A 14,235-nucleotide genomic window follows, 5' to 3' on the forward strand; every position below is an offset into this window, starting at 1 on the left:
GGGCGGCGGGTGCGGTGTTCCAGGGGTTAACTGTGCGCTTCCACCCAGAAGCACTGGGTTTCAATCGGCTGCTTTCCAGTTTAATTGATTTTTTTCCCCCTATTTTTTCTAACAGGAAAAGAGAAAAAACGATCCCGTCACCTTCTGTAGGGGAATCTAACACTGACGAGAGCGTCTGACCGTCCCATCATGTCATGGGATCGTCTCTACGAACTGCTGGTCATAACGCACCCTTTCTCTCTGCGTATTACCTAGTTCCTCTGCGTTTTTTGAGGCATGGCAACCAGAAAAGCGGCGTCGGTACAAACAATGCACATAATGGACATTCTAGCGTTCAACAACGTGTTCCCTGTTGTTCTCCACTTGCTACATGTTCTAAAAGCACTTTGAATAACCAACGACTGACAAAGACACTAAAATGGTACGTTTACTTGAAACTCTGAGCAACACTGGCTCTTGAAATTAGTTAAAATGAACTTCAGCGCCGGTAAGCGTACGCGAAGGCTGGGTCAGACCTCACCGTCTTGTCCCGCATCTTTCATGCGGACACCGAGACTTTTCTTCTGTAGTTTCTGCCTTTAGACTATGAGCAGATCGTCTCATCTCAGATATTTATCTTCACTGATTTTCACCATTCACCCAGTGTAAAAGAGGGTTTTTTTGTACGACAGGATGGAGGGGTTTCAATTATTTCAAGACCAGTACTGTACCAGGGTAGTAAATACCAGGAGAGATTCCTTATGTGTGTATTAAGCCAACAGAGCATTTCGTACATGACTCTGTTATATTTACCTTCTCAGTTGACTGTAATTGACTACAAGAAGTAGTATCACAATAACGGGACGAGGAAATACTGTTCGCTGTGGGAGGCATTGATTCATGAGAACGCTAGCTACTCACCTCCTTTCTTGGTGGATAGCCCTCTGTTTGTCTGCTTGCCAGCTTCTTGACTGTATTTGATCTCCTAAAAGGTATGTTGTGAACAGTGATTTTAGAATAAACTCTCAGCTATTTAAATGAGAAATGCAACAAGCAGGAGCACTCATCCCATCCTCTCAGCGCTCTACAGTTCTTTTTTTTTCTCTATGCTGATTAAAAAGCAGGACACCGCTCTAGTGAAGATATATAGGACTACTGAACACACGCCGGCTCACACATACATACAAGGCTTTGCACAACCACAGATGTCGTTGCAACTCAGGAACAAGCTGTATCTTCAGCTTACACAGGTTAAGATCCTTGATCAGACAGCCCTTGAACTTTGCATTGCTTCCCAGCTGCCTCTGAGGTACCTACAAATACAGAAGGGTGCGTGGGGAGAATAAAGGCACCTTGAGGATCTGAGACGGTATAAAAATAGTGGTAACAAGAGCCGTAAGAGCAGGAGTGAAGGAAATCAGGCTGTTAGCTGGCCATGTCTTGGAGCACAGACCCACAGGGTTGTGAACGGCACGGGGGGTGTGCAAAGCCTCGCACCCGGCTGGGGCCCTGCTGCGCGGGCAGCAGCAGCTCCTGAACCGCTGCCATTTACAGCCTCACTGCCTAGGGAGCACTGACACGGGCTTGAGCCTCAAGGCTGGGGGTGGCCGTGGCCGCGGAGCTGCCCCAGGCCGGGCCCCGAGCCCCCGGGCGAGCCAGGCCCGAGGGAAGGTGCCCGCCAGGCCCCTGCCCCAGGCCTCAGCGCTGCCCGGGCCTCCGCGCTGCCCCCTCAGGCTGCCCCACGGGGACCCCTCCTCTCCCCTCAGGCCCACCCGGGTGCCGGTAACCTCCGCCCCCCGGCCCCCCCCAGCCCCGGGCCCCCCCGCAGCCCCGGGCCCCCCCAGCCCCGCGCCCCGCGCCCCGCGCCCCGCGCCCTGCCCCGCCGCCGCCGCTAGAGGGCGCGCTCGCGGCGTAGCGCGGAGGGCGGGAGGGGTGGGGGAGAGGCGCGGCCGCTCTCCGCTCCGCGCGTCGCCATTGGCGGAGCCGTCGCGTCACTCACCGTCGCCCGGGCAGCGGGGCCCGCCCCCTCCTCCCGCAGCGCCGCGCCGCGCAGCGCCGCTTGGGCCGGGCCGGGCCGGGCGCGGAGCCGAGCCGAGCCGAGCCGAGCCGAGCCGAGCCGAGCTGTCCCCGCCGCCGGGACATGGAGGGCGTGCGGCCTGGCGGGGGTCCCCCCGCGGGCGGGCCGGGTTCAGGCTCAGGCTCGGGGTCCGGGTCCGGGTCCTTCCCGTCGCTCTTCCCGCCGGGGCTGCACGGTATCTACGGCGAGTGCCGCCGCCTCTACCCCGACCAGCCCAACCCGCTCCAGGTCACCGCCATCCTCAAGTACTGGTGAGGCGGCCGGGGCTGCGGCCTGGAGGGGGCCGGGGGCCTTGTGTGGGGCTGGGGGGGAGCAGTGGGGCCGAGGGCCTTGTGTGGGGCTGGGGGGGAGCAGTGGGGCCGGGGGCCTTGTGTGGGGCTGGCGGGGGCAGTGGGGCCGAGGGCCTTGTGTGGGGCTGGGGGGAGCAGTGGGGCCGAGGGCCTTGTGTGGGGCTGGGGGGAGCAGTGGGGCCGGGGGCCTTGTGTGGGGCTGGGGGGAGCAGTGGGGCTGGGGCCTTGTGTGGGGCTGGCGGGGGGAGCAGTGGGGCCGAGGGCGTTGTGTGGGGCTGGGGGGAGCAGTGAGGCCAGGGGTCTTCTGTGGGGCTGGAGAGGGTGTGGGAGGAGTACTGGGGTTGGGGGAGGCTTGGGGGCAGTAGCAGCGGGGCTGGGGACCCCGCATGGGGCGGGGGGGGGGAGGCAGTGAGGCTGGGGAGGGTTGCAGCAAGGGGAGAGGGACTGGGGGCTGCGTGCTGAGTTTGGGGTGAGATGTGAGAGGTTTGGGGGTTGTGCAGTGGGTCTGGGGGAGGAGGCATTGGAGATGTACCATTGTGTGCCGGGGACGTGTGTTTTGGGGAGGTTTCCTAGGGAGGATGCACTGGAAACAGGAGGAAGGGTCTAGGGAGGGATGCACTGAAGACAGGAGGATGTATTGGCCTTTCTGGGGTGATTTGGAGCTTCCCTGAGGGAGGGATGGCTGATGAGGGCCTTGGCTGGGGCAGGTCATGGAAAAAGAGAGTGTGTGTTACTCAATGGAGGGGTTCCCACAGAGAGGGGGGCTGGAGTGTTCCCTCCTGGACAGGAGGCACAAACTCTGTCTTCTGACCTGGAGCGTGGCCAGCACTGACCAGAGTGACCCTGCTTTCCAGCCTCCGAGCTGGATGCGTGCCGTGCATGTGCCTGTAAAACCCACGGGGCAGAGCCAGCTTCTCTTGCCCTTGCGTAGCCATGTGTTATCGCAGACTGCGAATCTGCTGCTCACCATCTCTGCTGACACAGTGTCTGACACCAGTAACAGCAGTTGTTTATGTGGGAGAGTGGCATGAAGGAAGTACTTGGATGTTTAGCTATCGAGATAAGTGTCTAGTGTCTAGCCCTGTGCGAAGAGGAGTTCTTTTTGCTTTTTCTGTCACTTTGCTGCTCAACCCCCTTTTCTGGGCTGAAGGAACACGGTCAGGTCACCCCTGTTTGCTGAACCTGACATTGACCAGTCCCTACTCCAGCACTTCGAAAAAGTTTAGTAAATGCTCAACTTCTTTATTTACAGTTCAGTTTAACCTGTGTGTTTCTATCTGGTTGAGTCCTGAGCAACACCAGAATAACATCCTCCCTGTGTTCTGCTCTGACAGCCAAGCTATTGCTCTTGTCTTCCAGAGAAGTGTTGGTTTTTTATGTGGTTCTAGCAAGAAATATGTCTGTTGGCCCTTATTGCTCAGGGGTGTTTTTTGTACTTAAACTCATACAGTGGGCTGAGATAAGATGTTGCAAATCTGAGACCTCAAAATACAAATAATTTCTTAATTATCCGTGTGGGTCAGTACTGCAGTACTTTGGTGGTGGTCTGATCAATCTGTTTTCACACCTATTTCTAATCTTAGATATACAAGCTTGATGAGTTTCACCACAATACTGACTAGAGTGGTGTAAGATTTGTGTGGGAAGGAGGGAGATTTAGGTCTATAACAAAGAATGGTAGAGACCCTTGTTTGGGAAGAAACCTTGCTTCTTGTTTGCTTAAGGCGTTGGTTAGGGCTTCACTGCAAACACTCGAAAAACTGCTATTGGCAGTGATGCCCAGTTGCAAGTAAGAAGTAATGTGAAGGCCTGTTTATCCTGGCATTTTCCACTTAGTGGTTCTTCCGACTGTCAGCTCAGCCAGCAGTGAGAGCCGAGAGCTTCTCTGGTAGAAATCAGGTGAGCTTCGTACTGCTGTCCTGTGGCCAAAATTCTTGTGCGAGGTGGAGCCTATGTGGATGCTACAGGTACGTTCTCTCCCTTTGTTAGGTGAGACTTGGAGCTTGGTTTTGTTAAGTCTGGTAGAATGACTTCTGCCACTGCTGGCTCTCCGCTAGTCTGTCCTCCTCTGCCTGGGCTGCCAGCTGTAAGTTGGTTTAGATTAGAAGAGGAAATTGCTAAACAGCATTCCCTGCCTTAGGAGAAATATTGTAACACTAATCAGCTTTTAATTATACGTATCAGTTTCTCCATGGTTAACAGCATTTTTTTTTTGTTCAGGGAGCTGAAGTTGTATTCTTCGGCTTGCATGGCAGAGCAGATCCTTACTTCGTAATGTTGGAGAATCTGCAGAATCACATACCTATTAAATGAAGGGGTTTAGTTGCGTGGGTTATTTCATGGAACTAGTCTTTTTTTAAACGCTATTTGCATATCTTGGGAGAGCGTTCGTGATTGCAATCGGAACGTCTTGGAAAACTTCCTGGCTGTGTTTATAAAGGCCATGTGCTGAGAAGGAGTTTCTCTCTGTTGATATCCAGTATCCGCTTTTATTTTTAAAACGTGATTGAATATCTCTAAGTGAAATATCTTGATGCATAAAATTGCTGGTGAAAAAGCAAATTTGTACTTTCCTTGCTTTGTGATAGGTTTTGAAATAGGCAGAATTTGGGCTGGACTGTTGGTTTTTCATCACCTGTCTTGAACTTAGGCCATGTACTCAAAAACCAGCGCACTGGTCTGCAGCTGCTTGGGAATCACGTACTGCTTCTGGAGGGTTGTCAAAAGGTAGCTGTGAAAAGCAGGCCTGTTGTCAGCTGCTGGGAGGCAACTACAAACAATCCGCTAAGGACTTCTCAGGGTGAATGGATTGGGAATTTTCCAATTTTGTTCCCATTGTGGAGCTGTTTCCTCTGCCCACTTAGGGTTTCTTCTTCCACAGAAACTTCAGAGCGCTCTTAACATCAGTCAAAAGAAGACTCTTGGTGCAGATGCAAATACCGGGTTTCCCCCGAGGCTGCCCTTCTTGCTCCTGAATGAGCTCCATGAATAGAGAATGTAACAAATTTGTACTGTACCTCTGGCTTTGAAGTTCGGCTCTTCCTAATAAAATCCTCCAACGCTTCCAGCTCTTTGTGTGTACTGATATGTAGATTGTGATACAAGGTCAAAGCCTGCAACAGCGGCTGTGGGCGGGAGGGTGTACCACAGCAGGCACTAGCGGAGCTCGACTAGTTAGCATAGCAGTGAAACCTGCCGCTGAAACTGGATAAATATCTGTGCTGACTAGCCTTTGCTAAGCGTTATTGCCATGGGTACGTTACTAGCTGTGCTCCAGGTAGCCGGTTTAAAGCTAGTGCTGGATGCTCTTGCGGTTGCAGCGGTTTTGGGACAGGTATTTGTCCTGGATGTGTATTTTTCAAGATTTACTTAGTTGCGGCTGCAGGCTTTTTGTCTGATGCTCTTCCAAGTCTACCAGATTTCTCAGGGAGTAAAGATGGTCTGTCTGGATTGTCACGCAGCATGTTAAACCGGTGGGTAGCTAACTCTGGCCAGGTCTGCTCTGGGCAAGGCAGAGCTCGGCTCCCCCGAGCCAGCTGGTGCCATGTTGCTGCAGCCGCTTCCCGGGTAGCACGGTGCTGCAGGTCCCCAGAGAGCCTTGGCCTTTGGAGAGAAGCGCGGGGTTGCCGGCAGGAGTGAGGGAGACGTGTCGGGCTTGCCTGGTGCAGCCTAGGCAGGGCTTGCTCACTGTCTGCATCAGACCTGACGAAAGCCTTCGAGTAGCCCTGGGGAGAAGCGTGCTTGCAAAACAGTCCCTGCCCTGAAAAAGGGCAGTCTAAGGGTTTGTCTTGTGTGTTGTCAAAGTGCCTGTGTCAGCAGTGTTCCAGTGTGAATCGTTTGACATCTAAAGCGTTATTAAACCCAGCTTGGAAGCAGGTTTTGTGTGTGTGGGAGACACTTGTTGCGTAGCAGGTGGAGGTGTTTTCCCTGCACTGCAAATCCTATGTATCTGCTCCGACCACTTGCTAATCTCCCACCTGGTTTGCTGGTTGGTGTATTGACCTCCCTCACTCTGGAGTCTTCCCAGTCCGGTAACTTTGAATAATTTTGCATGGCCACTGCTGCTCCTCAGGGGCGAGTGACTGTCCTGGCTGGAATTGCTTCCACCTGGCTGCTTCCATCACGGATCTGGGAGTTACTGTCGTGGGGAGCCTGAGCGCTGGCCAGGGCATCGGTGCCACGCTCTGAACGTAGCCACCTGAATGGGCATCTATGGCTGAGATCCCAGCCTCCAGTGTGACCTGGTGCTGGTGAGGAGGAATGGAAAGGCGGGTGGAGATGTAGTGCATCGGGGGGACTTGTTTTATCTGAGTGTTTCAATCTACCACTAGACTTTGAGAGTGGGTTTGCCCGGGCTGCCATTGAGGATCAAACTCTGCTCCATCACTGGCTCTCATATGCGTTCCCTATGTTTGCTCACTGGTTTGCTTTTTATGCCATAAAGATGCCACTTGTCATAGGAGAGGGCTGCACAGTTCTGACTTAGCCCGTGCCCATGGCCTGAGTGCTGTTACGGGGGGTGGGGTGCTCACCCTCCCTGTCCTGCCCTGGTATCCTGGGCTGCATCCTTTGACTGACCGCTGCGGTGGCCTTATGTGGCTAAAGAGGAGGGAAGCTGTCCCAGGGAAAGTCACTCATGTTAGATAACCCTGCTCTGCTTTTTTTCTGCAGTAAGAGGAGGCAGGCAGCACAGCATGCTCACGGAGAGAGCCCACAGGCCTTTTAATACAACAAGCTGATATATTACTTTGTACAGACTTGATAAGGTTGGACAGCAGGAGGTGGGCAGAGGATTTCAAATAGTGTAACACTGTCACTAGAAATCTGCATAGCGTACGTAGGCACGTTCTGCAAACAACAGGAAACCTGCTCTCATGGCCCCTCCTGGCACCATCTTCCCTACAGGTGATGAACTTGGGGAGTCCCCATGTGCATTAACCCTCCCAAGAGCTCACCCTGGAAAGCGCCTTCTTATAGGCACTTTGCATGTCAGCTCGGCCACGTGCTGGCCTCTTGCCAGGCCGATGAACTACCAGCGAGGGTTGGATCCATTTGTCCAGCCACAGTGACTACTCTGGAGAACCTCGCATGGAGGTGACCAGGTGCCACAGCTCTGTGGTGAGGCCGGTGCAGAACTGCATAAATGACTTTTTAACACCTCTGTTCTGCAATGCCAGCTACCCCAGCTGTGAAAAACCCTGTTGTCTCAAGGATCTCTCCTAAATGAACCTCAAGAAATTGCTGTACTGGGTGAATGTGATCTAGGAGTAATTGTGCAAGCTCAGGGTTAAATCTCTTCTGCACTGATTGCCTGTTTTCTGAAGCTGGTGGGTGTAACTCCAGCTTTACTACCAGCAGCCTGGTTACACTCATGCCTGAGGATTGCAACCCTTGCCAGCGTTTGCTCTGTGCTGCTAGATGGGACTCTGAGAAGGGTGCTGGCCTTAAGTGGGATAATTGCAATTAAGCTTTGCTGTTTGATCATCCCAGAGCTTCCTTGTTAAGGCAAGGTAGGGAGCTCCCCATGTGAAGCACAAACACTTCAGGAGGCATGCAGCAGTGGTAGTGGAGGGTGCTGCAAGAGGCTGACGAGCAGGCTAGATGCTGAGAAAGTATTTCTTGCCAAGCCTGCCAGTGTTTGATGTAAGGCAGTGGTACTTTCATCAGGGAACAAAACTGAGGTGCTCAAACGCTTTTTGTGCAGCGGTTGTGGTGTGCGTAATGACGATACACAAACCCCCAGGGCTAGCGAGGGAAGCACAGGCATGCCCTGCAACCTGCAGATGATGGAGTCAGGGTCTGAACAGATGATGCAGACGAGGGGAATTGGTGTGTAATAAGTGATTTGAATGAAGGGGATCATCTTAGTTTGAATTTTCTTGTTTGGAGCAGTTGAGAGTATTTTATTTGAAGAAAAAGTGAATTGGAGGCAGGAAACAGTTAAACATCTGCTCACACTATTCTGTGAATGCTTGTGGTAGGTGGTTTAATGTCTTGTCTCTTCTTGCTTGCTTCTGCCTGTGTGTTTTATGATTGACAGGGCGAACAGCGAGCAAAACAGTCTAGCACGTTCCTTCCTTCAGCGGGGAGCTGACCTGCCTCTGCGCGGGCAGACGTGACAGCGAGCGGCAGGAGGAGCGTGCTCTGCTCGCTCTGCTGGCACACCAGCCTTGCTTCCTCGTGCCTTGTAATGGCGGGGGGGTAGCTGCAGGTTTTGGTGATCGCTGCTTAACGTAGTCTGGCTGGCTGCATTAACCTTTAAGTAATATTCTTCTAAGGAACCCGTTCTAATGTGGAATCAGAAGCTGCAGTGATGCTTTTTACTCATTCTTGATTAATGCAGCTAGTGTATTTTTCAAGTTCTGGTGCTAGTTTTCCTGAATCAATGGTTTTCTCCTGCACTGTTTCAACTGTCGTATTTATGTTCAGAAGTATGGATTACTCTTCTCAAAACTTAGCCATTTCAAATTCTGCTTTGAGGAATAGCGTCAGGTTTGGGTTGGGTTTTTTTGTTTTTTTTTTTTTAATTGAGGTATGTGCCTCTGGACTGAATTAAGAGCTTGCAGTGCAGATACAGCTATTGCTTTTTCACTAGTACAATTTTCCAGTTTTCTTTGTGTTTTGTGGAAGCTTTAATATGTTTTTTCCAGAGGTGTTTATGCTTTAATGTTAAAAACATTGTAGTATGTTGCACACATGTACTTTGCCTTCCTGTGCTTGAAGCTTTCTGGACTTAACCTAACCTTTCTCCTCAATTTCTTTTAGAGGTAACCTGAACATGCTAATTTCATTTTTGTCACTAGCTATGTTTTAAGGCAGGCCTTTGTGCAGCCCCCTTGTAGCACCTGTGGAGACTTCCCATTTGTCTTGGATAAACTAACTTACTTAATCTTTCTGTTTTTATTGCAGGTTGGGGGGACCTGATCCTCTGGACTACGTTAGCATGTACAGAAACCTGGGAAACCCAGCGCTGAATGTTCCTGAGCACTGGCACTACGTCAGCTTTGGGTTAAGTGACTTGTATGGAGACAACAGAGTCCATGAGTAAGTGTCATTTAAGTTCTGTTGCTGCATGTTGTGTTTTGCGTTGTATTTGGGGGAGTGTAGGTAAAACCCTGTCCTGCTGTTCTTATTATTTGAACAGCTGGTTTTCTGCTGAGAATACTATAGCCAGGGTCTTGCAAGGGGTGACGTATGCCTGTTCTTGGATGTAGAAGAGTTACTATGTTCCCCTTTGCAGGCTTTGAATGCAATATATTTCTTTGTTAGTGTTAAAAGTTGAGGGATTTTTTTTTTTAACTGGTAGGGAAACTTTTTTTAACTGAATGTCTTGTTGTGTTTTTCACTCTTGGTAGTCTGTTATGGTCATATGCTTAAATCCTGACCCCTCCCTGTGCATGTTAAATGCCTTCCTCTGGAAAACTGCTGTAAGGGTGTTTTTCCTGTTGCTGGCACAGCAGTGTTGCTGTCAGTGGACTGCCACCCCAGTGGCTGCTGTATAAAGTGCCAATCTATGTAACAGAAGCATAAAATTATAATTGTTTGACTGTCTTCTCTCCAATAATTAAATAATTATCTCAGCTTGCTAGTATGGATGGTCTTTAGCAGGTGTTTTGTATTAGACCAAGCAAGCAGCATGATCTAACCTTATTCTTGTATTTTACTGATTTTGCTCCTTAACTCCAGTTAAAGTGAGCAGCAGTAGCCAAGCTGTCATGATCTCAGGGCTGTGAACACGGCCTTTTAAGCAGCCAGAAATGGCAGGAGGTTTCTACTGTTGCTGTTTCGTGAAACTGTCTTTGCACTGTTTCGTAGTTGCAGGGTAAATGTCCTTGATGAATGGTGCAGCAAAGGCCCCAGTTTGTTCACCCAAGCTTTTCCTCTTTTGTTTGTCTTAGTTACGATTCAGCCACCATTTTTTTTTACCCAGGTGCTTCTCTTGTAACAGCAGCAGTCAGGCAGTTTCTTTAACCTTACCCATGTCCTGAAGGCAGTATCTCTTGTTTTGTTTTGTTTTTTTCTCCTGTTTGTGGTTACAGAGCTGTTTTTTAGAAGACAAGTCTCTTAAGACAAGTTTATAAAGGACCTTAGTGTCACAGAGATCTGCCTGGGACATTTAACCAACACCTCTACTAGCAACAAACCCCAGTCATTAGTTGCTGAGGTAGGGGAAAGGTAGAGCAAGTGAAAGAAATGAAGAGAAGTTAAAGGCTTCCTTCCCTGACTTCCACAAGACACCCTACCATGGACATGCAGGCCTTTATGTGGTGCCTTTGTTCTCAGATCGTGAGATTTCGTCTTTGCCACTGAAAACTTGAGGTTGCCAAGATTAGGTGACCTGTGTTTGCCCACCTCGTTTTGCTGGAATTTAATGTTGGAAGGAGTAAGTGCTGCACTGACTTACTCTCTTTGGTGACTTGTCAGCCTGAGGCTTTCCCATGTTGAGGCTATTCTCTTTGCTCAGATTCTTTCCTGATGGTTTTGTGTGAGAGCAGGGAGCGCACATGAGGGTCTCAGCTGAAGACATGAAGGGTGATGTTTCTATGAATGAAGCAAACTATGTAAGGACACAGCCGTCTTGGCCCTGGTACATGCTCTGTCTTCTCAATCCCAAAAACTGTCTGCTAGACAAAAAACTTTTTCTTTAGTGGAAGGCTTGGGGGAAGAGGAGTGAAAGTATCACACAGGTGGAATGTCACAACTTTAAATAACTTCCCGGCACAAGACCTCCTAACCCTTCATACTGTCATATGGGTTGGTCTGGAAATTTGGATCAAGATAGTGGAATGTGCAAAGGCACATTGTGCTGGTTACAGGCACAGGAATTAAAATCCCATCTCTATACACAGACTGCAGGCGATTCCCAAGGCCTGCAGAGCAAAGGAGGAGCTAAGTCTGTGCCATGCTGCGGGACGTCCGAAGTCCCCGAGCGCCCTGCATGTGCGTGAGCCTGGGAGGAGGCTTAGAGAGCCGGTGTGCCTCGGCTGTCCCGGCACCGCGCTGCCGGAGGCTGCTGCAGCTGGGCACTGCAAGCGAACAGTGAGCCCTCGCTGCTGTGCTGCTTTGCAGACGTTGGCAGCAACCTCTTGAGCATGGGCCTGCTCAGATCCATCAAAGTGATTTCCATGCCCTGGGTGCGTGCATGTGTTTCCCTTCTCTCTGTGTGGCTGGAACGATGTTCCTGGCTCCACAGTGGAGTGTCCCTGTGTCACTGTCCCTGACATGTTCAGCTGTCTGCGGTCTGTCACCTTTTTTTTTTGGCCTCATCCTTGGAGCTACAAAGCTTAATACTATGTATGCTGTCGAGAAGGCTGGCTCTGCCTTTATGGCAAATAGTCTTAACATACAATTATGCATGTGGTAAAGGTGTCAGAACCTACGCATCTCTTAAACACTGAACCTGAAGTTATCACCTGGTAGGTGAGCACTGTAGACAGGCAGAGAGAAGATTTTCGAAGGAGCTCAGCCCTCACCAGCAATTCTTACTCCCAACAGCACTCGCTGTTTGCTAACTACTCTTGAAACGCGATTGCCACATGAACTGCACATCAACAGACCGGCACGGGGTGCACGCTGCAGGAATGTAGTGGTTTTCCTATGTGCTCGGGAGGCCCTTGTTCTCTGGCAGGGAATTTAATAAAGCCCTTGTTTAAGAAAACGGGTATCAGTCTCTTTGTTGCTTGAAGGACTTTGGGATTCTGCTGTCCCAGGTAAAGCATGCTGTGGGGTGGTTGGCAGGAGCGTGGGGTGGCAGAGGAGTTGATGAAATCTTTGTAAGATTTCCTTTAAAGCTGGTGTGGCACTGAACTCTGCTCAACTGCCTTGGCCTCTGGAGACAGGGTTTAGTTTGTGGGGTGTTTTGGTTTCCCAACTCTCTCTGCAGAGTGCAGAGCTGGACCTGCTTGTGACAGTCAGCAAAGTTCCTACAATAGGGATGTTCTTCCATAACCTTGCTGTCCTTCTTCCTTTAGAAGGGGAAGGATAGTACACTGCCAAAGGTCTTTTTAATCTCCCAGCTTGACTTTGGGTAATGTATAGCTTATTTCTTGTGGACCTCTTCTGGTAATGCGGTACAATCTAGACCAATTATAATGCAGTATTAAATGAAAGGGACTTTTTGATTTTTTTAAGTGAACCAACGCTGAATTGGAGGCCCCTATATTTTATTTATAATGGAATAGCAAACAGATGTAGCAAATAACGTGAAAATGTTGACTTTAATTTATATTTTTTAATAAGAACCTGAAAAGTCTGAAGTGGAGCTCTCCCTGTGCCTCCTTGTTGACAGATTTATTTTCAGTTAAAGCAGCAGTATTTCCTGCTCTGCTTAAATATCAGCTATGCTCTGCTTACAGAACTGGTCTGGTTTTAAGAGTCCACAGAATAAGATGGAAGAAATCTAAGAATTTCAAATGGGGAAACCTTTTTCATTTAAAACCACTTGGTGTTTCATGGTATAATGGCAACCATGACACCAGCTGTGCTGGGCTGATTGCTCTAAAAATCCTAAATCATGACGTCATGACAGCGTTAGGTAATCACAGGCCTTTCAGGGGGATTTCACGCCAAGCTGCTTGCATGGAAGTAAGTCTCTCCAGTCGAGCATGTTGCACAACTTGAGTGGCAGCAAAAATCCTTCCGGGGCATTTTTGCAAGTTATTCTTCGTTTGTAACTTTTTTTATCTACTTTAAAATCAAAACTGATGTGTAACTTCTTGAATCTACTCAGCAGGGTTAGAGCAGAGCCTTTTTTTGGACTGTTCTGGCTTTCTGAAAGGAAGATTGTGTACTGCAGCAATGAGTGTACGTGTAGCATGTGAGCACGCTGGCAGGGAGTGTCTGGCCTGGGCAGCTGAGAGAGAGGAGACAGGTCCTACTCCCTTTTCCATGCCTTGCTGGCAGCTATTGCCCCACAGCAAAGTCGGCAGCAAGGAACGTGTCCCCGTGTGTCCCTGTGCCTCAGCTGGCAATTGCAGATTCATACTCTGATGCCAGACCATCTGCATAGCCAGGGCACAGGCACCTGGTCCTTCCTGAAGTTTCCAGGTGTGATGGTGACTGCTGCCTACGTGGAGAACAGGTAGGCAGTGTCAGCAAGCGTAGCTAGACTCGAACTCCGTCATTGGCAATGCCAGCTTCAGCTACTGCAGTGCCACGGCATGCTCCAGCCCTGGGTTGTGCTGGCGCAGGCGTTTGCAGGGCTGTCCAGAGAGCTAGGAAGCGACATGCGTTTTCACCAGACTGACTTCTGTCTCCAGTTCGCTGTAAGGCCAAGGCTGAATCTCCAGTTAACTGCTCCTGTAGTTCGAGTGCTCGCCCTTTTTGTTAACAGTTTAAAAAATGTGTGTAAAATGAAAACCACGATGCAATAGAGTGCCTGAAAACATTGAATAGTCGTATCTGTATTAAAATTGCAAGGTTGTAATGCGCAGCCACAACAGAAATCAAAGCTTAAATTATGTCTGGGTTAAGAGGTAAGATTTGTGTTTGTGGCCTTCCCACATCCTGAGAAGAAACATGCCAATTGTGTTTTGATGTTTAGCTTTTTATGCAAATTCCAATAATTGGGTTTCCTGATGTACACAAACTTCATATTGACAAGGGTGGTGTTTTTTGTTTTGGGTTTGTTGTTTGCCTTTTTTTTTTTTCTTCTTCCTGGCAGCTAGCCAGGAGCTGAAGCTCAGCATCCCATTTGCACAAAACCGAAGAGATTACAGCTGCCTTCATCTCCAATACAGATGCAGGGTACCACCCGCAGAGACAACAGGTTCCAACTTGCTGTGGTCCTTTTGATTTGCGCCACTTACCATTTGGATCAGGAGGGAGCGGTGCATGCCGGGATAACGTGTTGTCTCTGTGGGTGGTGCCTCCCTATTAAAGGTGAGGGTA

General features: G+C 49.8%; 1 protein-coding gene across 2 annotated transcripts in view; it reads left to right on the forward strand.

Moving 5' to 3' along the window:
* The first annotated feature begins 1,995 nt into the window (after window positions 1-1,995).
* Window positions 1,996-14,235, forward strand: part of SUFU (SUFU negative regulator of hedgehog signaling) — a 93,155-nt gene continuing 80,915 nt past the window's right edge. For both annotated transcript variants that reach the window (XM_087765903.1, XM_087765904.1), the window contains exons 1-2: window positions 1,996-2,307; window positions 9,256-9,390. In XM_087765903.1, coding sequence (XP_087622029.1) covers window positions 2,120-2,307; window positions 9,256-9,390 — 323 coding nt within the window. In that variant the 5' untranslated portion in view covers window positions 1,996-2,119. The remainder of the gene's footprint in view (window positions 2,308-9,255; window positions 9,391-14,235) is intronic.

This window comes from Nipponia nippon, unplaced genomic scaffold, assembly GCF_047370975.1.
Source record: "Nipponia nippon isolate SJK-2023a ecotype South Korea unplaced genomic scaffold, ASM4737097v1 scaffold_3, whole genome shotgun sequence".
Lineage (NCBI taxonomy): Eukaryota > Metazoa > Chordata > Aves > Pelecaniformes > Threskiornithidae > Nipponia > Nipponia nippon.